The sequence below is a fragment of the Condylostylus longicornis genome, unplaced genomic scaffold, assembly GCF_029603195.1.
Source record: "Condylostylus longicornis isolate FDR11 unplaced genomic scaffold, ASM2960319v2 ptg000077l, whole genome shotgun sequence".
NCBI classification, from domain to species: Eukaryota; Metazoa; Arthropoda; class Insecta; order Diptera; family Dolichopodidae; genus Condylostylus; species Condylostylus longicornis.
The window spans coordinates 2,217,053-2,239,873 of NW_026578045.1; the positions used below are offsets into that span (position 1 = coordinate 2,217,053).

Sequence of the window (22,821 nt, forward strand, 5' to 3'; positions counted from 1 at the left end):
AAATGTTTTAATTGTTTTAAATTTTGAAAAACATTTATTAAATTTTTACAACTGTAATCACAACATTTTGCTAATTTTAATGTTTTAAGATTTATAAAATTTTCTAAATATTTTCCAGTTATTTCTTTATGATTTGATATATCTAAATATTCTAATTTTAATTTTAATTTTGATTTTGATAATATTTCAATATCTGAATCTAATAATTGTAAATCATTTATTTTTAAATATTTTAAATTTAATAATTTATTTGAAATTAATTCAATATATTTATGAAAATCTGGTGTTTTTAATCTTAAATCTTGATATGTTTTTATTGAACGATTTTCAATTTCTAAACATTTTAATTGTAAACAATTATTTAAAACATATTGAAAACATTCATAAAACCAATGTAAATTTTTACCAATTAAATTTATTTTAAATTCTTCAATAATTGGTCCCATTATATTAAAAGCATATTTTAATTCATCTAATGATGGCCAATCTAAATCATTATATAAATCTATGGTAATATTTTTATTTGTTTTTAAATATTGAAAATAAATATTTTGTAATCTTTTACATAAAATTAAAAATTTTATTTGATCTTTAAAATTTGAATAATCTAATATTCTATATAAACAATAATCATTTAAATCAATTAATGATGGTGAATTATTATTTTCCATTATTTTATATTTTAAAAAATATTTTCTGCAAAAAAAAAAATTAGATTGTTTTTCTTTTAAGTAAAATGTTAAAATTGGTTTTATTATTTATTTATTTTTTTTAAATAATATTTTATTATTTATTGCACACATTATATAATTCGCACTTAAACATAATAACAGAAATGTAATTTTGGAAGAACCAGAATCCCAAATTGGTTGTTAAAATACATCTTCTAAGTATAGGACAACATTAAGGTTATTTCAATATTATTGCACTTAAATGGTGATTTTGTATTATTAAACTTGTAAAAGAAACCAGTGAATACTAAATAATTTTTTTTAAATTTTAGGGCTTTTAAATACTTTCAAAAATTTTGAATAGCGTCATCACTAACAGCTGGAAGCTGAAATGATTTACGAAGTTTTTTTTGGCAATTAAATTTTTAATTTGTATTTTTAACAGAACATTTATTATGTTCATGTACATGCTATATATTATAGTTTTATATAATTATAGAATTTTGCTATATAATTAATGAAATTGTAAAGAATTTATTTTCTGGAATAACGCCCTAGTAATAGAAATTTATTATTTATTTAGAAAGTTATAAATGTTAAGCATATTTCATGCTAAAATTAATCAAGCATATTATAAGAAATTTCAGTTCTGGAATATTTTTCCCAGTATATTTATATTTTATTATAGGCAATTACTGAAAAATAGTAAAAAATTAGAGTACTCAGAAATTATTATAACACCTATGTTAGAGATTTAAGTATGTTTGAAATTTACAAGTTTATATTGGCAATTCACTTTCATATTATAATTTAAATTAATTTACTTATGTTTGAATTGAATTATTGATTGTGAACATTAGGTACTTTCTGTCATTTATTAATTAAGAATTATTTCTTATTGTTCTTTTTATTCATTCTCTTATCAACCTTTGAAGGTAGCAGTTGTATTATTAATAAAATATTATAAAATATCAAAACCTGTTTGTTGCTATTCCATAACTTTAACAGGTTATGGGCCCAGGCACATGTTTTTTTTTTAAAAAAGTAAAATTGAATATAATTTGGCCTGAATAATTTAATATTATTATAAAGTAAAAAAAAAAAAAAAAATTTTTGAATTAATCAAAATGAATATTACAAGTAATTGTGTGGAGAAGTTGAATAATGATAATTATGAATCGTGGAGGTTACAAACCAGGAGTGTACTTGTATTTAACGATCTCTGGCAATATGTAAATGGAGATATTAAGTGTCCTACTGCTGAAGTAGAAAGAAAATTATGGGAATCTAAAGACGCAAAGGCTTTAGCATTGATGCTACTTTCATTAAAAGAGAATCAACTGCAACATGTCAAAAGGGCTACAACTTCAAATGAAGCATGGAATATTCTGGCAAAATTGTATACATCACGTGGACCTGCAAAGAAGGTGATGATATATAAAAAATTATTTTCGATGAAGAAAAATTTGGATCAAAGTATGACAGAGCATATAGCACATTTCTTGAATTTAGTGGATCAAATGGAGGAAATTGGCGTTATATTACCAAAAGATTTAGTTTCAATTATGTTATTAAATTCATTGCCGGATGATTTTGAAAACTTTATTGTTGCAATGGAAAGCAGAGATGAACTTCCTGAACCAAATGTGTTGAAAATTAAATTATTAGAGGAAGAAAATAGGAGACAAAATTCTGTTAATGTAAAAGATAACTTTAAGCAAAATATATTCTTATCGAAAAATGTAACAAAAGGTAATTTTAAAAGAGACTTTAAGAGTCAGTATTCTAATAATAGCAATAATTATAATTTCAAATATAATACTCAAACCAATCGTTTTTCTGGAACATGTTATTTTTGCGGCAAACGAGGACACAAATCAAGTGATTGCTATCAAAAAAAAAAAAAACAAGATTGTAAGAAGGATGATACGACAAAAACAAACGCTGTAATGACTACTGTATTGTGTGCTAAAAATAGTCAAGTTTATGCAAATTTACATCAATGGTATTTAGACAGCGGTGCAACTACTCATATGTGTAATAGAAAAGAATTATTTAGAAGTTGGGCTTCAAAATCAATTTCAATGATAGAAACAGCTGGTGGTCATAAATTAAAATCATATGGAGTAGGTAATGTAATAATTAATATAATAAATAATGAGAACACTGCTGAAATTACTCTAACAAATGTATCATACGTGCCAAATTTAAATTATAATTTGATATCTGTATCGGAAGCATCTGAAAAGAATTATAAAACTATATGTATTCAATAAAAATTATGCATACATAATGAATGACAATAATATGTGTGTTGTAAAAGCAAAACGAGAAGGTAACCTTTATGTAGTGAAGACAAAAAATAATGCAAATAATTTTTCTTTCATTTCGAATCATAAAAATAACAATGAAATAATTAAATGGCATCAACGTTACGGTCATCTAAATTTTAGAGATTTACGTAAATTAAAAGACAGAAATATAATACATACAGTTCCAAAAGATTTAAAATTTGAAAGTTTGAGATGCATTGTTTGTGAAAAATCAAAAATTCATCAAATGCCGTTTCAAAACTCAAAAACAAAACAAACCCAAGTCTTAGAAATTGTACATTCTGATATATGTGGCCCGTTAAGCACCAAATCTGTTGGAGGCGCACAATATTTTGTAACTTTTATAGACGGCAAGTCAAGATATGTTCACGTGGCTTTTTTGAAAAATAGAAGCGATGTTTTTGAAGCGTTTAAAAGTTATCAAAAGTATGTAGAACGAGAAACCGGAAGAAAAATAAAATGCCTAAGAACTGATAACGGACGGGAATATTTGTCAAAACAGTTTAGTGAATATTTAGAACAAAATGGAATTAAACGAGAACTTTCAGTACCATATACTCCCCAGCAGAATGGTATCGCTGAGCGAGCAAATCGCACTTTAATGGAGATGGCGCGTTGTATGTTATTGGATTCAGGACTTCCTATATCATTGTGGGGTGAAGCTATTAACACCGCTGCTTATGTCCGCAATAGATCACCTTCAAGCGCAAATGATAGCTTAACACCATACGAGTTATGGACTGGACGAAAACTAGAAATAAATCATTTTAGAACTTTTGGTAGCAAAGTTATTTCACTTCGTAAAGGCAAAAATTTTTCCAAATTGGAGCCTAAAGGTGAAGAATACACTTTTGTGGGTTATGATATTAATTCAAAAGCTTTTCGTTTGTGGGATGGAAGTCAAAATATTATTATAAGCAGAGATGTAAGTTTTTTTGAAAGAATAAATACAAATAATTATTTAGTTGTAGATGTGTTTAATCCCACTAATGATGAAAATGCTCTTCATGAAAGAAAAGTTGAACTTATTGATATATGCGACGATCGAATTAAAGAAACTAAATTACAAGAAACTAATGAAAACCCTGATGACGTTACGAAATCTGAAATAGTAAATGAAGGTATTGTAAGTCAACAAGGATCTACATCGAATAATATAAATAATGAAAGCAGTGATTCGTTTCAAACGGTAGATGATGATTCTTGTTCAAAATCTGAAGTGTCTGAAGTTGAAACTAGTGAAGAAACAAATGGAGTTTTTTTGGATAAATCTGTAAAGAAAAAGGGTAGAGGCAGACCGAAACTGATTAAAACTGGAATGAGAGGTAGACCTAAGAAATCGTATTCAGAAAAAGCAAATTTAACATCAGATATATCATTTGAAACTCCAAGTACATTTAATGAAGCTTTGCAAAGTTGTAATAGTGAAAAATGGAAGAAAGCCATGATTGAAGAATTAAATTCATTGAAACAAAATGAAACCTGGACATTAGTAGATCGGCCAAAAGATAAAAAGGTTTTAAGCAACAGATGGGTCTATTGTATAAAAGATAATTTTGGTGATATTATATTTAAAGCCAGACTTGTTGTCCGAGGATGTGAGCAGGAAAGCGGTATAGATTATAAAGAAGTATATGCTCCAGTAGCAAGATTTGAGTCATTAAGAACACTATTAGCTCTGTGTGCACAATATGAATTACATTTGCATCAAATGGATGTTAAAACTGCGTTTGTACAAGGCGATTTAGAAGACGTAATTTTTATGGAACAACCATTAAACCCTGGGACAAAATTTAATAAAAATATTGTTTGTAAATTAAGCAAACCGCTTTACGGTCTAAAGCAAGCGAGCCATCAATGGCACAAAAAGTTAGACAGTTTTTTGAAATCTATAAAAATGAAGCAAACTTCAACCGATCAGTGTCTGTATGTGAAACACGAAAATGATGAATTGATTATTATGTTAATATACGTAGACGATATTTTATTGGCATCTAATTCAATATCACTTCTAAATAATACCAAGAAATTACTTTCAGCTAAATTTGATATGAAGGATATTGGTGAAGTAAAAAAGATTTTGGGAATTAATGTGAAAAGGTCTTCAAATTGCGGAAGCATTGAAATATCTCAAGAAAAATATATCGACGATTTACTTAAAAGATACAAAATGGAAGATGCCAATCCAGTTTCTACACCACTGGAAACTAATTTAAAACTATTTCAACCGAACGATGAAATTTCAACAGATGAAAAAAATATGATGGAAAATAAACCATATCGGGAACTGATAGGTAGTTTAATGTATCTGGCGAATACTGTAAGACCAGATATATCATTTGCAGTTAATTTTCTAGCAAGATTTACGTCAAAACCAAGGTTAGTTCATTGGACTGCGGCAAAAAGAATATTGAAATATTTGAAATCAACCAGAAATTATAAAATTAAATATGAAAAATCAACAAATGAATTAATTGGATATAGTGATGCCGATTGGGCAAATGATATGAAAGAAAGAAAGTCATGTTCGGGTCATGTGATTATGATGTCAGGCGGAGCTATTTGTTGGAAGTCACGCAAACAACGATCAATTGCCTTATCAACTATGGAATCCGAGTATATAGCAATGTCTGAAGCCACTAAGGATATTATGTTTTTACGCAGCCTATTAAATGAATTAAAATTCTTCAAGTACACAGAAAAACCAACGAATTTGTTTTGTGATAACAACAGTGCAATCAACTTATGTAATAGTAACACAAATCACGATAAGTCAAAGCATGTTGACATAAGATACCACTACAGTAAAGATATGCAAAATGCAGGTAATATTAGGGTCCAACACATACCAGGTGCAAATATGCCAGCTGATATTTTAACGAAAGGTTTAAGTAAAGCTAAACACGAAGGTTGTGTTGAATTATTGAAACTCAACCATTAATTTTTATAAATTTAATATGTGATATTAATTTTTTATTTGAATTAAATTTTGTTTGCAAATTTTGTTTTTTGAATTTTTATGATTATGGAAAAGTGAATTGAGGCGGAGTGTTAGAGATTTAAGTATGTTTGAAATTTACAAGTTTATATTGGCAATTCACTTTCATATTATAATTTAAATTAATTTACTTATGTTTGAATTGAATTATTGATTGTGAACGGCAGGTACTTTCTGTCATTTATTAATTAAGAATTATTTCTTATTGTTCTTTTTATTCATTCTCTTATCAACCTTTGAAGGTAGCAGTTGTATTATTAATAAAATATTATAAAATATCAAAACCTGTTTGTTGCTATTCCATAACTTTAACAACCTAAATTGAAATCATTTAAAAAAATACTCATTTTTTTATTGAAAGTTGAACGATTTATTAATTATTATTTGTAGCACAAATTATGAAGGAGTACAGATAGGAATAGTCACAAATAGCCACAATACCGTAGACATAATTCTATATCACAAAATCTATAAGTTTTACATTCTTTTTAACGGTATGCAAATACAAGTAAACAACATAAGATTTTGAACATATATAACCACAGCCTTTACATTATAAGAGTAATTTAGACGCCACTGAGATACACAATTGTACACACATTTATTCCTTAAGAGGTTAATAGCTCTCAGGATCTTCACTATCCCATTCAACTAGTATATTGAAATACATAATGTTTTTTAAATTTTAAAATTTCAATATAACAGTTGAGGTTCTATTTTAATATTCTTAAATAAAATATGAAAATTCTTCCCTTTCACTTTACTCAACTATAATATTTGGATTTGATATCGTATTCAATAGTTATTTTACGATATATTAAAGATATAATATGATATTAAAGAAATTTATAACAGTTTTGCCTTTTTTCTTAAAAAGAAAATTCATCTATATTAATTATTATTGTCATATACATGTGTACATAAGTATACACGGATGTTCATTATAGAAAAATCTCCTTTTTGAAATATGTTAAACACAATATTGATATACAATATACATACTCACTTTTATATATAATATGTATGTTTGTATGTATTGAAAAACAATCATATACATAAGTTTAATCAAAAACAATAAAAAATCTTATAATAAGAGAAAATAAGAGAAATTATCTACTGTATGACGCTTTCTATATACTTTACTAATAATTATCATATAATATAATAAAAACAAAAGAAACCATTATAAATTAAAAAAAAAAACAAATACTTTTAAAATCAATAGGAAATAATCGGTATTCTATACATACCTATGTAGATATAAATATTTGTATATGTTTATTTACCTTTAAAATTTTATTGTTGTTATACAATAATTTATTCAAAATTTTATATTTTATATTATAAAATTTAATAAGTTTTAATACAATATTACTATTGTAATAATAATTTAAAAAATTATTTAAAATTTTAAAAGAAAAGTTGAAAAAAATTCTTTTTAAATAATTTATAAGAAAATTTTCACTATTAATTTCAGGACAAATCCGATATATCAATTTAATATCAACGAAGGTTATACTGAAACTAAATTCTCTTTTTTGCGTCAGATTTAAAAGTTTCGAAAATTACATATTTAAAATTTCCTATATCTTTAAAGATTGTACATTACTATTATAAGATTTAATGTTCTTTCTTCAAACATATTTTACAAAACTGTTATACAAAACTTTTCAATATTTTGAGTGCTTCTGGTGAATGGTAAAAGGTAAGCGATCTCAAATATATGTAGATTCACAAGCATATTATTGTATCACAAAACATTTAAATGTTGTATAACACTTTTGTTCAAACATTTTGTATAGAATTCCAATTACAACAAAATAAATTGATTAAATCAAAATAATTAAACTTAAACTCATAAAAAATAATGTTCTAACAATAACAATAAAAAAATTCATTCTGATTTTATTCACAATCAAGTGTTCAAAATTTCTGGACCAAATTACTTACCATCTCCCATTAAGATTCGTATTTTTAACTTAAATAATTTTGATTAAGTTAATCTACACCTAAATTGTAGATATAAATAAAATTATACTATAATTTTATGAGAAATGAGTTGTAACGATATCAGTTTGAAGCCCAGTTATTTGGAATAACTTTTGATATACATATACTTAATCGCATATAGGTCCTACATATTCAACATTATGAATGAAAATTTTACTTGCAAGCACACTTTTTATTTGGTGTGATATTAATAGATTTTAACATTATATTATTATAAAATTAAATTATAAAAGAGATTAAATGAAAAACAAAAAAAACATTAAGAAATTTTAAAAATAGTATTTTTGATCTTTGTGTACACATACTAAGTATGCATACACTATACTCATACCTATATATGTAGGTATGCATGCATATTTTTGGTACAATCGTCAAAATGTTTATTTTGAATTTTCATTGAAAAAGAAAAAATAAAACAATAATATTAAAATTTGTATAATAGTTTACTAGCGCAATGTACCCTGAGATTTATAAATGAAATGAACTTTTATATAATTTACTACAATATTAAATATACATACATAATATTGATTTTCTTTTCATTAATTTTATTTAAAGTTGAATAATTTATTAATTTCAATTTTTTAGTGCAATAATATTATATGAAATATGGCAGAGATTTTTATTATGCAAATAATGACGCAAAAATAAAAGAAGAAATAAGAGTTCATTGCTCTATAAATTTAAATTTCATATATACACAGTATTAAATTGGATGATCTATACATTATGACTAGAATTGAACCTGTTAAATCTATGGAGCTTATTCGGAAGCATATCCAAACAAAATGTATACAGTAGTACAAAATGTCCAAATAAGGGAAATCCAATGGAATGATGCAATTGTAATGAATCAATCATCAATTGGACCTTATATCAAAACGGTGCCATCAAACTTCATACTTACATATAGTTACATAAATAAAAACGTACCAATTTAACAAAATGTCATCATTCATAGAAAAGGGAAAAAGGAATAGCAATTTTCATTTGTAGAAAATGGAATTAGGAATAAGAAGAGGAAAATGAATACTTAAGAACAGAAAAAAAAACATAGATTACTGGGACAGGAAGAAATTTACAAATAATAAATTTTAAATCATAATCAATAATAAATTCAAATTCCTTGAAAATCCAGCCAAAAAATAGTGATCAGTATTTATGCTGAAATCTAAAACTATAAAATTTGAATCAGAGCGACATCCATGTGACAGGATACTTTACTTCCCAGAAATAATTAACTACATTAATTATTATGCCTTAACCAAGCACATTATTTTTTCAAATAAAAAATTAAAAATATAATATTGTAAAACAACTTTCCTTTTAGATTTTTATTATACGTACTTTAATATAAATTTTACAATATTTTGTTTATAATTAAAAATTTAACAAAAATAATTTTATAAAGCACTTAATGTAAAAAAATTATCAATATAATAATTAATATTTTGATCTTTATATAAATTTAATTCATTTATAAATTTCTTTAAAAAATTCTCTTTAATTATAATTTCTTCATTTAATTCTAAATTGATTTTTGTTATTTGTTCATTATTACGTAATCTTATTAACAAATTAACAAATTCTTTTAAATTAAATTCTTTAAAATCATTTTTATATGTTATTATTAAATATTTTAAATTTGTTTGTATTATTAATTGTTCTAATAAATACCAAAATTTTTCATCACATTTTATATAACCATCAAAATGTAATAAATATAATTTTTCAAAAGTTTTTAATATATTAAATCTTTTATGAAAATTATAATGTTTATCATAATCATATAATGAAAAATACATTTTAAATTGTATTAATTGTTTTGTAAAATTTTTTAATATATTATCAAATATTAAACGAAAATCAATACAACGACCACTTTCAATTACTGTTAAACTTTTTAAATTTTCTAATTTATATAAATATTGTAAATTTTCATAACCACCAATAAATGTAACATTAAATTTTAATATTACTAAATTTTTACAATAATTAATTATTTCACCAATTTGTGTATCATTTAATTGATAACAATATTCTAAATCTAAATGTTTTAAATTAATTAAATATTTAAATAAATTTAATAAATTTTTACAACCATTATTACAACATTTTGCTAATTTTAATGTATTTAAATTTATAAAATTTTCTAAATATTTTCCAGTTATATTTTTATTATATGATATATCTAAATATTTTAATTGTAATTTAATTTTTGATTTTGATAATATTTCAATATCCGAATCTAATAAATTTAAATCATTTATTTTTAAATATGTTAAATTTAATAATTTTTCTGTAATTAATATTGTAAATTTATTAAAATTAATTATATCAATTTTAATATCATGAAAATTTTTTATATAATAATTTTGTATTTCTAATTTTTTTAATTTAATACAATTATTTAATATATATTCAAAACATTCATAAAACCAATGTAAATTTTTACCACTTAAATAAACAATAAATTCTTCAATTGTTGGACCCATTATATTTAATGCATATTTTAATTCATCAAATGTTGGCCAATCTAAATTATTATATAATTCTAATATTATACATCGATTACCTTTTAAATATTCTATATAAACATTTTGTAGTCTTTCACATAAAATTAAAAATTTTATTTGATCTTTAAAATTTAAATAATCTAATATTTTATATAAACAATAATCATTTAATATTAATAAAGATGTTGATGATTTATTTTGCATTTTATTATTATCTATTGAAAAATATTTATGATAAAAATATTATATTTTATATTAAATATGTATAAGTAATTATAATTTATAATTTTTAAATTAATTAAAAAAAAAAAAGAGTATATTAATTTGTATTTTAAATTATGCAAATGTAACAATTAATTAACATTAATAATTATTAATTAATAATGTGGTCAATTGGTTCGTTTAAATATAAAAATTAATTTAATTAAGAAAATATTCACTTTAAAAGTAAATTTTAATTATTTATCAATTTCATTATGTAATAATTAATAATAATTGTCTATTTAATAATGAAATTTTTATTATTTTTTTAAATTATATTTCATTATTTATATGTAAAAAATTTTGAATTTTTTTAAATTACTCTTAGCCGTAAACTTATTTAAATTTCTTAAGGCAATATAAATGAATGTATTCTCGGTATCACAGAATAAAACTAAATTAAATTTTTAATTAATATATTTATTTATAAATAAATTTAATTGAATTCTTTTTCTATCATTAGATAAAATTTTCTCATTTTTTAAATTACTTTCATACTTAAAAAATAATAGCAACAAAAGAATTAAAATCAATTAAAAAATGAGATCTTTTGCATTTTAATTGTTTTTTTTTTTTATTGGAATATGTGCCAATCTTATTTGATTGCAATTGAAAATGACCTGTGATACTATTTTAAGTATATAGGGTTACTTAATTTGAAATAAATAAAAAAAATTAGATATTATTATTCTAAATAATAATAATATTAATAATATTAAAATTGAATGCATAAATGTTAAACTCAATTACTTCTATTTAATTACTTTTAGTTTATTTTAATAAATAGTTATTTGTAAGATTTGTTAGATTAGGCCGTAAATAATAGGGGCCGTATTGCACCAACCACTTTTACTTTTAACTTTTAAAAAAAGAATTTTTTTACTAGTGTAGTTTATTAGTATTTGACTCTTTTTGAAACACGAGTTGTCCTAATTAAAGAGAATAAAAAGTGGTTGGTTCAACAGGGCTTAAGTTTATATTATATGCTTCTTCAAAGCTTTTATGCCTATTTTAATTAATTTTTACAAAAAAAAATATCATTTTCTATTAAAAATATTTTAAAAAACATATTAGAAAGCACCTAGTAATTATTTTAAAATTGAGAAGAAAAAAATTAATAGTTTTGGCTGCAATTTGAGTCTCTTACTTTTTTTTATTTAACTAATTTATTATTTTATTTGAACATTATGCTTTAAAGAATAAAAAATAAATCGTCGAAATAGTGATTGACAAATAAACGAACCTTGAAAATAAATTGATAAATTTCAAAAAGAAGGGACAGAAAACAAAAATATAAATAAAAATCTTGTAAATCCTTGGACAGGTATATTTGAAATTAAAGTTTATTAAAGAAAATATGTAATTAATTTATTCGAATCAAACATTATTTTAAAAACATAGAATTTATATGTTTTTTTTTTTTATGAAACAATACCATTAATACCAAATATTTTTTTATTTATTCAAATTTTGTTAGACGAACTGTTACAGATTATAGATAAACTATGTATTGAATTTTAAGTGTAATTAAGGAAACTCAAAATAAAATTTAAATGAAAGACAAATAGAAAATACATAATTTGTTTTAAAACTGAACTTTATTATTTAGGAAATTTCGGTATTCCCGAAAATCTGAAATTACAAATACATTATTTTTAATACTTTCAGCAAATAAAGTACATATATATGTATCGTTTTATAAAGATTATTTTCTTAAAAAAAATTTATATAATATTTGAATTTAAAGTAATTCGGATTTCTCCACATCTTGATTCATCTCGTACTGATTCAAATTCATTGATTTCTTCATCTTCTTCGTATATCATATATCGAAAATGATCATCATATGAAGATCGTACAGTTTTCATAATTAAATTTGATAAATCCTTTGCATTAACATATTTTGGATTCTAAAAAAAAAATTAATTTGTAAATTTGAATATTTCATTATAATTACCAATAATATTTATACATAATTATATTCTTACATTTAATATATCATTTTCAACTTTAGGATTTACTTTAATTTTCATTTTAATCATTGGTTTTGTATTTCCTTTACCATCTAATGTTTCATAGAAATTTTCTAAAAATTCTGGATGTGAAAATCTACCAGAATATTTTAAATTAATTTCATCCAATTTTTTTGCATTTATACAACTTAATATAAAATTATTAAAATCATTTGATGCAAAACCTAAAGCAAAATTTGAATATGTTATATTTAATATTTTTAAATTAGAATTTTCAACAAAATGACGTAATGTATGCCAATCGATAACATAACAACTCAAATATCCAACAAAATGTAATTCTTTTAAATTTTTCATTGTATAAATTGATTCAAATCTAGCCCAGTTTAATCCTTTATCATGATCAAATTGTAAAAAATGAATTTTTAATGATGTCAATTGATTTGATAACATTTTTAATAGATCATTAACAATATTACGTAAACGTCTTGTATCATCAACTGAATTACCACAACTCCAACCTTCTTCTATATGAAGTTCTTTTAATTTTTTCAATTCTGATATCCTTTTTAAACTTTCAGTAGCATAACGTACATAAATTTTTAATGTTTCGATTTCTCCACATGAATCAACTAAAGCGAATATTGCTACAATTTTTAAAAAAAAGTATGTATTTAAAGAATTTGTTTAATTTAAAATGAAATTTATTTTCTAATTTTGTAATTAATCTTATTAAATTACATTTTTATACTTAAATAATGTTCAAATTTACCTGTATGATTGATTTCTGAACAATGTTGTGTATCTAAATGTTTAAGAGATTTCATATTATTAAATATTGCAATAAAATATTTCTCCTTTATTTGATTACATTCGGCAACTTTAAGAGTTTGTAAATTTACAAAATTCTCAATATATTTTCCAGTTAATTTTTGATTTTTTGATATATCTAAATGTTGAATATTTTTTAAATTATTTAATAATTTTATGTCAATATCAATTAGAGAACAAAATTTTAATTCTAAATATACAATATTCTTTAACATTTGTGACATCTGATTTATGTATTTATTAACCGATTGTATACATTCCAATCTTAATTCATATAAATTACAACAATATTCGAGTACAAAATCAATACATAAATAAACTCTTGATAAATTTTCATTATTTTTTGTTATTTGAAAACTTTTTGTTATTGGTCCAATTAATTGAAAAGCATTATATAAATCAGATAAAGACCAATATTTATAATTTAAATCCAATGTATACATTTTGTCATTTTTAAATTGAGTAAATAATATTGTTCTAAAACGTCGATTTAATGATGCAAATAAAATTTGATCACGAAATGTTAAATAATTAAAAATTTTAATTAATGAATATTCATCTAAATCATTTATGGTTGTTTCATTTTCCAATTCATTTAAACTAAGATCATTGTTATCCGTTGCTGACGGATCCATTTGGTTATTTTCACTCATTTTGTATAATTTTTCAATTTATATAATTAATATCAAAAACTGTGCGTAATTCTTTTCTAAAATTAAAAAAAAAAAGGTAATTTATTTATAATAATTTGGAGCAATTTCAGTAGAAAGTTTATTAATTGAAGAAAAATTAAATGGATTTTATTGAATTACCTGCAAATATTTAAAAAAAAAATTCTAAATGACCAAATCTAATTAAGTGGCAGCAAGCTCACCTACAGACCATTTTATCTAGTAATGGTCTGTATGTGGGCTTGGTATTACTGCCTCTTAAGTTATGGAGGCTAACTATATCTATTAATATTTATCAATAATTTTTAATTTTGAGTAACTACGTACACTTAAACCTACCCAAAAAATAATTAAAATAAATTCAAAACTTACATTTTTAAATTTGAATTTTCAATTTGTGGCGCTAATACAAAAATTTTGTGCATTTGGACCGCTGGTTCATATTTTTCTTCTTTGATTGGCTTTGTTTTGTTCGATATTAAATTTAATTTTGTAAATATTTTATATTCTTTAAATATTTTATAGTTCCAATGTTTTTTATCAGTTCTATTTGAACATTAAATTAAAACTGAAAGTTTTAAATTATTTTTGAATTCCTTTCAACAAAATAAACTTTTTTGTTGTTCAAGGACATTATCTAAAAATTTTTTTTCAACGATCAATATTAAGCAATTGACACAATTAAATCAGCTGTTATTGTTTATGTTTTTTTTTATATAGAATAAAAACAAATTAGAAACAAATACGTCTATCAGCTGTTGACAATATGCCAAAAATTTATCATATGTAAAATTGAAATTGTTTACAATACAAATTTACGCAAATTGAGAATTAATTTCAAAAATTCAAAATATAAAAATTCACAATATGAATTATTGTTTAATAAATGCATTTTTCATAGTATTTTATGAAAAAAAAATTTTCACAAAATCTTCATAAAGAAACTTTAAAACAGCTTTTTACAAAAAATTTCTATGTAAATTTTTTAGAAGTAAGATGTACACATTGAGTGCTTTTAGTTGTAAAATCCTGAAACCTTTCTCATTTTCGTTCGTAGTTTTTCGTTTCTCCCATATTGAAAACTTCTGTAACATTTTAACAAAAAAAATTGTAACAATTGGTAATACGTTTATACAATTATACAGAATATAATATAATAATAATACAGAATATACATAATTATACAGAATCTCTATATTTAATTATACAGAATATACATAATAAATCATTTTTTAATAACTTAATTTCTCATTTCTATATAAACTCAACCTCAATTTATAAAACACAATTTTGAAAATTGTAAATAGCTAATAAAGTCAACAAAATTGCTTTCAACCCAATAAACATAAATCGAATTTGGCACTTCTCTCGTTTGTTTTGACACTTGAACGACAGAATTGTAAAATTTGTAATATAATTACGTATTTTGTTTTTATTATTTATTCTGTGAAAAATACATAATTGTTTTAATGAATTTAATCAAATTTTTATTTAAAAAATAATTTTATAAGGGTTTTATTTTAAAGATATTTAAATATTCTATACATATGTACAAATAATTCTTTAATGAAATAGAAGTGGCGTAAATGATCCACGTATGTTAAGTACCCTGCATGCCTTATAAGCTTAAAAGTTTGTATAAAAAAATAATATTTGATTTTACTCATTTAATATTTATTTTAGGATATAAAAATTGATTGACATAATGGAAAACCAACTCGTAGAAAATAGTCCAAATAAATTGCTATTACCTGATCAACTTGAAAATTCAGAAGTTCAAGAAATTTTAAAAACTGGAACCGAATTAAGACAATATGCAAGAGAAATAGAAAGAGAATTTAAAAATATTGAAAATAAATCAATTGATGATTATTTAAAAGAAAGTGAAAATATAGCATCATTACATAACCAGATTGGAGAATGTGATTCAATATTAGAACGTATGGAATCGATGTTACAAAATTTTGAAAATGTTTTAAGTAATATAAGCAGTGAAATAACAACATTACAAAAACGTTCAGTTTCAATGTCAGTTCAATTAGCAAATCGGCAATCTGTTAAATCACAGCTTTCTCAATTCATAGAGGATATGGCTGTATCCGACGAAATGATTAATATTATAATGGAAACTTCAGTTACCGAAAAAGATTTCCTTTTACAATTAAACATTTTAAATCATAAATTAAATTTAATAAAAGAATTAAATTTTAAAGAATCAAAAGCATCAAATGACGTTAATCATGTTTTAGAAAAATTAAAAATTAAATCAATTGCAAAAATTCGTCATTATCTACTGGAACAAATTTATAAATTTCGTAAGCCGATGACGAATTATCAAATTCCACAAAATGCCATGCTAAAACATAAATTCTTTTTTGAATTTATTTTATCAAACGAGAGACATGTAGCACAGGAAATATGCAATGAATATATTGATACAATGAGTAAAATTTATTATAGCTATTTTAAGGTTTGTACAATAAAATAAATAATCACCATTTAAATCAGGCAAATCAGTAATAAATGAATTTGTTAATCTAACTTTAACAGAGTTATTCATCGAAATTGAGCGCTTTAAAATTTGAAGAATCAATAACAAAAGAAGATTTAATGGGCATAGAAGGCAATCCTTCAAAAGGTTTATTTGTGAAAACAACATCTTTAAAACATAAAAGTACTATATTCACAATTGGTAATAGAGGGGATGTATTAAATCAACAGCTTGAAGCCCCAATTATTGTCCCACATGCACAACAAAAAAATCGGGTAACTAATAATTTTTTATTTAAAATTTCTGTTTAATTTTTTAAATCAAATTTTTTTTAGTATACATTTGAAGCCCTGTTTCGTTCTGAGCAATATGCTTTGGTTGACAATGCTTGTCGTGAATATTTGTTTGTGACAGAATTTTTTATAGTTCGTGGATCTCAAGCACAAGACTTGTTCAATCAGATATTGGGAAAAACATTGACTCTAATGATTGTAAGATATATAAAATCTAAAAATAAATGTTCCTTTATTCATTAAATTCTACATAAAATTATTTTTCAGAAAAATCTCGAAATTCATATACAAGATTGTTATGACACAATAGCAATGTTCCTTTGTATTCAATTAATATTTCGCTATCAGCTAATGTGTCATAAAAGATGTGTACCAGCTTTGGATAAGTAACTGAAAAAAAAATTATCATTTTACTAAATTGTAATTATAATCACTTTAATTTTAGGTACTGGGACTCCTTACAAGCTGTAATATGGCCTAGATTTGAACAAATTTTTCGTCTTAATATACAAAGTATTAGAGATTGTGATCCAACTAAATTTAGTAAAGAAATGGGACCACATTATGTATACAATAGAATATCTTATAATTATGATTGCTAATTTGGATTTTTTTCTTAGATTACACGTCGATATGCTGAGTTTTCTGCTGCTATTGTTGGAATATCTGAACATTTTCCTAATGAACTTGTGAGTCGTCTTTTAGTTGAATTACAGAATGAAGTTGAATGTTTTATTCTTCGAATGGCTGCTATATTTCCAAATAGGAAAGAGCAATTAATTTATTTAATAAATAATTATGATTTGGTATTGGGTATATTAATGGAACATACAAGAGATAATTCAAAAGAAGCTGAATGTTTTAGAGAGCAACTTACTTCAAGAAGTTCTGAATATATTGAAGAAATTTTAGCTCCACATTTTGGTGGTATAATTCAATTTGTTAAAGAGCATGAACATTTTTTAGAAAAAGAACAATTAGAAGAATTAAAAAAACAAGAGCGTAAAAGTTTAGCATTAGTTGCACATTTTTCAGGAAGTTGGAAAAAGTCTTTAGAGGAATTGAATAGAGAAGTTTTATTATCATTTCCATCTTTATTAACTGGATCCCAATTGTTACAATTGGCTCTAGCAAGTCTGGTACAATATTACCATCGTTTTAATAAATTATTGACTCCAAATGCAAGATCACAATTAACAAATATTCATGTAATAATGGTCGAAATTAAAAAATACAAAAGTAATTATTAAAGTATTTAAAAAAATTTTTGTTGTACTTCTATGATAAAGTTCGAAATATATTGAACTATGTATTGGTATAAAAACTCATACAATTAATTTTGAATTTTCTATTTGAGAAAGTAAATGGTATTCCATAAGAAAAATAAATTTAATTTACCTTGAACTACTAATTTTCTTCTTATAAGAAGTGTCTGCATTGTAATGAAGAACTTCCAGAAATTTTCAATTTTCATGTCAGTAAAAATGAGTCAGAAAACAATTGCGTAAGCGCATGAAATAAAAAGGTAAATATTTTTAAAATATGTTTTCATTTTATGTGAAACTCATATCTAGTCCGTTTATTTGTGTTTTATGAAAATTCATTCTTTTAAGAACTTTTGTAAATAGGAACACTTATTTAATTCAAATTTCCGTTTGTAATGACTATATCAATAGTATTCATGTTTTATAATTAAGTCATGTTTCCTGAAATGTGTTTGCCTCTTTTTCAAAAACATGATTATATTACTAAAATTTCTTATCCAAATCTATTATGAAAAATTAATTATAAATGTTTTATTTTTCATATATTACACCTTTATTCAAATTATTACGATTATTACTCTATTTGCTTTACATATTAAAAAAAATTATTATCAGTAGTTTAATCAATTATAGGTAGATACCTACATCAATATATTATACTTGATACCACATATAATTTATTGTATTTTTTGGTGTTAATGCACACATTTTTTTTTATTTATCTTCAAGCACTTTTCTGTGTTCTTATTCGTCCAATAACAACATTTCAACTAAGTCTTTTTTAGTAACTCTTTCCCCGTCGAGTCTTTGTGGAGATTTCCATCTAAGAAGGGTGGGAAGAAATACTAAATGTGTACGAGGATCTTTTCGGAACGGACAATTTAAATCCTTCCAACTAAAAGCAAAAAATACATTAATTTTGTTTATAATAAAATTTTCATGAATTATTATGATTTATTACTATAACAAAAAATTAATTGCATATCTCTAAATAGATATCATTTTAATTAGATGTGAAATGAGCTTTGAAAAAATATTAAAATTGCTTATCAAACATTCTTTCTACTGATAATATTATTTAATCATCTAATATGATATAATTATGAGATGTTAAGGGAATAATCGCATATTTTAATGAAAATATGTACATTATTGAAAAAAGCGTACATAAAATTTCATCTTTATAAATGATAATTATAAATTACTAATATACTCCTATGAGTCACAAAATGTACTTTTTAAAAAGCTTGTTTAAATCGATTACTTACTATGCTCTTTCGCCAACATCAACATGAACAAAATGGCTAGTTTCTGGAGCACTTTTCAATGCCTCCTCAACAATCGGTTCAGCTAAAACAAACGAAAAATTAATATATAATTTAGGAATGGCGAATGACGATACCTCTCACGCAATAAGGACACCAGCTGTTACCGCTTTCATCCTTTCCACCACTGAACAATACATGAATTGGTTCTTCGGTATTTTCAATTTTTTCCATTAATTTTGTAAATTCTTCATATCCTTTAACATGATGTTGAACAACCATTTTATTTAAATTTCGATTTACTGTACAAATGTCCGAAAATAATCTGCGTATTAAAGCCGTTTTGGTTTCTGTTTTATATTACTTTTTCAATATATAAATTAGTAAGAATAAAAAATAAACACTGTCACACGTGATTGACAACTGTGAAGTTCAAATATGTTATAAAATAATACTTTTCAAAAAAAAGTTGTTTGACAAGTAAAACAACTACATCTCTGAATGAATAGGCACACTACAATGAGAACAATTTAGAATTGTAAGCAAAGTTATTATGGTATTTCTATATAAAATAAATATGCTTAATTTAAGAAAAATATTGTAAATAGATCAATATTGTTTTTTTAAATTTATAGAGAAAATTATAAAGTTAATAAAAATATATCTGAAGGATAAAAAATATACTGTAATCTTTAGTATTTAACTATTTCCCTAATGGAGGACGCAAAAATCGTAAATTCAAATCAGTCATAATAATGACAACAATTTGGAGAAAATAATGACATATTACCAAAAACTTTGTAGAGTTTTGGAACAGAAGCACGCAGTGCTTTAATTTAAAAGTAAATTTGGTTTTTTTACAATCTAATTTATTTATTTTTGAAGGGTAAAATTTCAAAATTTTTTCTTCAATAACTTTTTAAAACAATTTAAAGGATAGCTGAAATATATCTGTTAGGTACGTAAATACATTTATTATTATAATTGAATACCGGATGCATCTTTCAACTAATCGAACTGTCATTCTTTTTTCGGGTACCGCAAAGTAGTAAATTTTTATTGTTTACATCATAAAAATTAATTCTAAATTTAATAATTTATGTAAAATTTTAATATTTAAAGTTTAAAATTTAAGATAAGGATGCCTCCACCGAGACCGAGAGGATTTGCTGGAAGTTCTGGGGGTTCTAATACTAGGCCTGCTCCCAATACTCCAATGTCTGAACGCCAACAAATGGCATTATTAATGCAAATGACTTCGTCGGCAGCTTCGCCATCATCAACATCTAGTTCTGGTAAATATATTACATTGTAATTTTATATTTTTCTATATTAAATTTAATTTTAGAAATGAGTCCAGGCACAATGCATAATTTAGCTAGATCAAGGGATAGAAATGAACGTGGTGAAACATCTTTACATGTAGCAGCTATTAAAGGAGACCAGGATACTGTTAAAAAGTTATTAGAAAGTGGTGTTAGTCCAAATGTTGCTGATTTTGCGGGTATATTTTTAACTAAGAATACTCTTGGAAAAACTATAAAACAAAAATTTTTTTTGTGTTCATATTGTTTTTTTTTTTGCCTTAGGATGGACACCATTACATGAAGCTTGCAATCATGCACATTATAATGTTGCATTAACATTAGTTAAAGCTGGAGCAAATGTAAATGCAAGAGGTTTAGACGATGACACACCATTACATGATGCGGGTAAGTTATGTATAAATAATAATATTGTATACATAATATTTTATTTGAGGTTATGTTAATGTTTATAAACATGAATTAAAAATTTTTTTTTTTTAACTATTTTTAGCTACTATTGGGCATTTAAAATTAGTTAAAATGTTAGTTGAAAAAGGTGCAGATATTAATCTTAAAAATAGAAAGGGTAGAACACCTGTAGATATAGCACATCCTACTGTAGCTTCTTATTTACAAGCAGTTAGAGGTAAGTCAATATTTTTTCTTAAATAAAATTTTTAATTTTTTAAAGAAATGAAGTTTGTAAGATGTTAAATCGTTTGTAGTAAATTATATTAATTTCAATAACTTCCAAATTTAATAAACTTACATGGATAAAATATTATTTTTGGCGAAAAGGTTTAAAGTCATAAACAATTATACCAAATAAAAGTGTTAGAAATTGAAAAAATTAAAGACAATTACATTCAGTTCTATTTAATTAATAGATTCTTTGTTCATTCATAAGAATAAACTAGATTCGTATTTTACATGGGAACTTGCAAATTTTTTATTTTGGTTATAGGATTACATATGTACAACAAAAGGTTAAGTCGAAAAGGAAATACCTATGTTTTCTTAAACCCATTATAGTTTGTTGAATTATTTAAACAAATGACGATATCTTATAATTGAAATTAAATTTTTACTATTACCTTATAATTTGTGCTTTAAATTTTTCTCTTACTTTTATATTTATTATGAACAAGTCTTGTTTTCTTGCCTTTATAAGCCAGTGAATATTTTATTGATTGAAAACAACTCTACTAATTGATAACTAGTACTTAAATCTAAGTTAAAAATTCTATAAAAAATATTTTCTATTTATTTATTCATCTAGTTTTTAATTCTTTTCATAATTTTGTTTATTACAATAAATTGATTTCTTAACAATAATAATTACAATAATTAATAATACGAATAGTAAAACGAAATTAAATAACCTTTATTTAATACAATTTTTATAATATATTTAAATTAAATATATGTAAGATATGTGGGTGTAATGAACACCAAATTAAAATAATTCCAATATTTAAATTTGAAATCGATTATTTATTTGATTATGATTGAAAATTATTATTCAATAATTATTCTGATTAAATAACATGATTTAAAAAGTTATTGAACTCAATTTTATACGGCATTAATGAATTAATAAATAAATACGTATAATTATATAAAATTATATATAATGATTAAAAATATAATATTTACATAGATGTAACGTTCATATTAAAATATTTTTATGCTATCTTTTTATTTTTAATTCTTTATTTATTTAATTTAATTTTTCTCACTCATTTTTCTCATTTACTAATACATAATATTTTGTATTAATAAATAATTTATATTAAATTTTTTCTCTTGAATATATTGCGCATGATTGCTCTATATAAATTATATTTATTTTTTATTTAAAATAAGAATTATTTGTATATAAATTTTATATAGTTAGGTTTAGGTAGCATTTAAATGGAAATCATATAACCATAAA

The 22,821-nt window shown here is 23.1% G+C and overlaps 4 protein-coding genes across 5 annotated transcripts; 2 read left to right on the plus strand and 2 right to left on the minus strand.

The window, feature by feature from the left end:
• Positions 1-12,393: 12,393 nt before the first annotated feature.
• LOC129612883 (uncharacterized) lies at positions 12,394-14,906 on the minus strand. The gene is made up of 4 exons (XM_055526690.1): positions 14,604-14,906; positions 13,535-14,302; positions 12,778-13,409; positions 12,394-12,699 (listed from the first exon to the last, which is right to left on the minus strand). Exons 2-4 carry the CDS (start codon positions 14,244-14,246, stop codon positions 12,514-12,516), a joined length of 1,530 nt encoding a protein of 509 aa, XP_055382665.1. The 5' UTR covers positions 14,247-14,302; positions 14,604-14,906; the 3' UTR covers positions 12,394-12,513.
• A 758-nt stretch (positions 14,907-15,664) lies between these two features.
• LOC129612853 (vacuolar protein sorting-associated protein 52 homolog) lies at positions 15,665-18,370 on the plus strand. Of its 2 annotated transcripts, none has more exons than XM_055526640.1 (7): positions 15,665-15,896; positions 15,948-16,734; positions 16,815-17,030; positions 17,091-17,246; positions 17,316-17,434; positions 17,494-17,614; positions 17,669-18,370. In XM_055526640.1, exons 2-7 carry the CDS (start codon positions 15,970-15,972, stop codon positions 18,296-18,298), a joined length of 2,007 nt encoding a protein of 668 aa, XP_055382615.1. In that variant the 5' UTR covers positions 15,665-15,896; positions 15,948-15,969; the 3' UTR covers positions 18,299-18,370. The 2 variants fall into 2 exon arrangements, with proteins under 2 accessions (XP_055382615.1, XP_055382614.1); XM_055526639.1 differs by having other exon boundaries at positions 15,665-15,859.
• Positions 18,371-18,849: 479 nt separating this feature from the next.
• LOC129612875 (thioredoxin domain-containing protein 17) lies at positions 18,850-19,991 on the minus strand. The gene is made up of 3 exons (XM_055526681.1): positions 19,716-19,991; positions 19,582-19,663; positions 18,850-19,208 (listed from the first exon to the last, which is right to left on the minus strand). Exons 1-3 carry the CDS (start codon positions 19,858-19,860, stop codon positions 19,058-19,060), a joined length of 378 nt encoding a protein of 125 aa, XP_055382656.1. The 5' UTR covers positions 19,861-19,991; the 3' UTR covers positions 18,850-19,057.
• Positions 19,992-20,396: 405 nt separating this feature from the next.
• Positions 20,397-21,599, plus strand: LOC129612743 (ankyrin repeat domain-containing protein 12-like). Its single transcript, XM_055526503.1, has 6 exons — positions 20,397-20,536; positions 20,701-20,873; positions 20,927-21,082; positions 21,168-21,290; positions 21,397-21,531; positions 21,577-21,599. The coding sequence occupies exons 2-6, from the start codon at positions 20,720-20,722 to the stop codon at positions 21,597-21,599; spliced, it is 591 nt and encodes a 196-aa protein (XP_055382478.1). The 5' UTR covers positions 20,397-20,536; positions 20,701-20,719.
• The last annotated feature ends 1,222 nt before the right edge of the window (positions 21,600-22,821 follow it).

Bases quoted from the DNA above. Each gene is read 5' to 3' on its own strand.
- LOC129612853 (XM_055526640.1), top strand. From the start codon at position 15,970: ATGGAAAACCAACTCGTAGAAAATAGTCCAAATAAATTGCTATTACCT. The intron at 17,031-17,090 runs GTAACTAATAAT...AATTTTTTTTAG, and splicing joins ATGCACAACAAAAAAATCGG to TATACATTTGAAGCCCTGTT. The intron at 17,247-17,315 runs GTAAGATATATA...ATTATTTTTCAG, and splicing joins AAACATTGACTCTAATGATT to AAAAATCTCGAAATTCATAT.
- LOC129612875 (XM_055526681.1), bottom strand. From the start codon at position 19,860: ATGGTTGTTCAACATCATGTTAAAGGATATGAAGAATTTACAAAATTA. The intron at 19,664-19,715 runs GTATCGTCATTC...CGTTTGTTTTAG, and splicing joins GTGTCCTTATTGCGTGAGAG to CTGAACCGATTGTTGAGGAG. The intron at 19,209-19,581 runs GTAAGTAATCGA...TTTTGCTTTTAG, and splicing joins GATGTTGGCGAAAGAGCATA to TTGGAAGGATTTAAATTGTC.
- LOC129612743 (XM_055526503.1), top strand. From the start codon at position 20,720: ATGCCTCCACCGAGACCGAGAGGATTTGCTGGAAGTTCTGGGGGTTCT. The intron at 21,083-21,167 runs GTATATTTTTAA...TTTTTGCCTTAG, and splicing joins AAATGTTGCTGATTTTGCGG to GATGGACACCATTACATGAA. The intron at 21,291-21,396 runs GTAAGTTATGTA...AACTATTTTTAG, and splicing joins CACACCATTACATGATGCGG to CTACTATTGGGCATTTAAAA.
- LOC129612883 (XM_055526690.1), bottom strand. From the start codon at position 14,246: ATGAGTGAAAATAACCAAATGGATCCGTCAGCAACGGATAACAATGAT. The intron at 13,410-13,534 runs GTAAATTTGAAC...TAAAAATTGTAG, and splicing joins TTCAGAAATCAATCATACAG to CAATATTCGCTTTAGTTGAT. The intron at 12,700-12,777 runs GTAAGAATATAA...TTTTTTTTTTAG, and splicing joins TTGAAAATGATATATTAAAT to AATCCAAAATATGTTAATGC.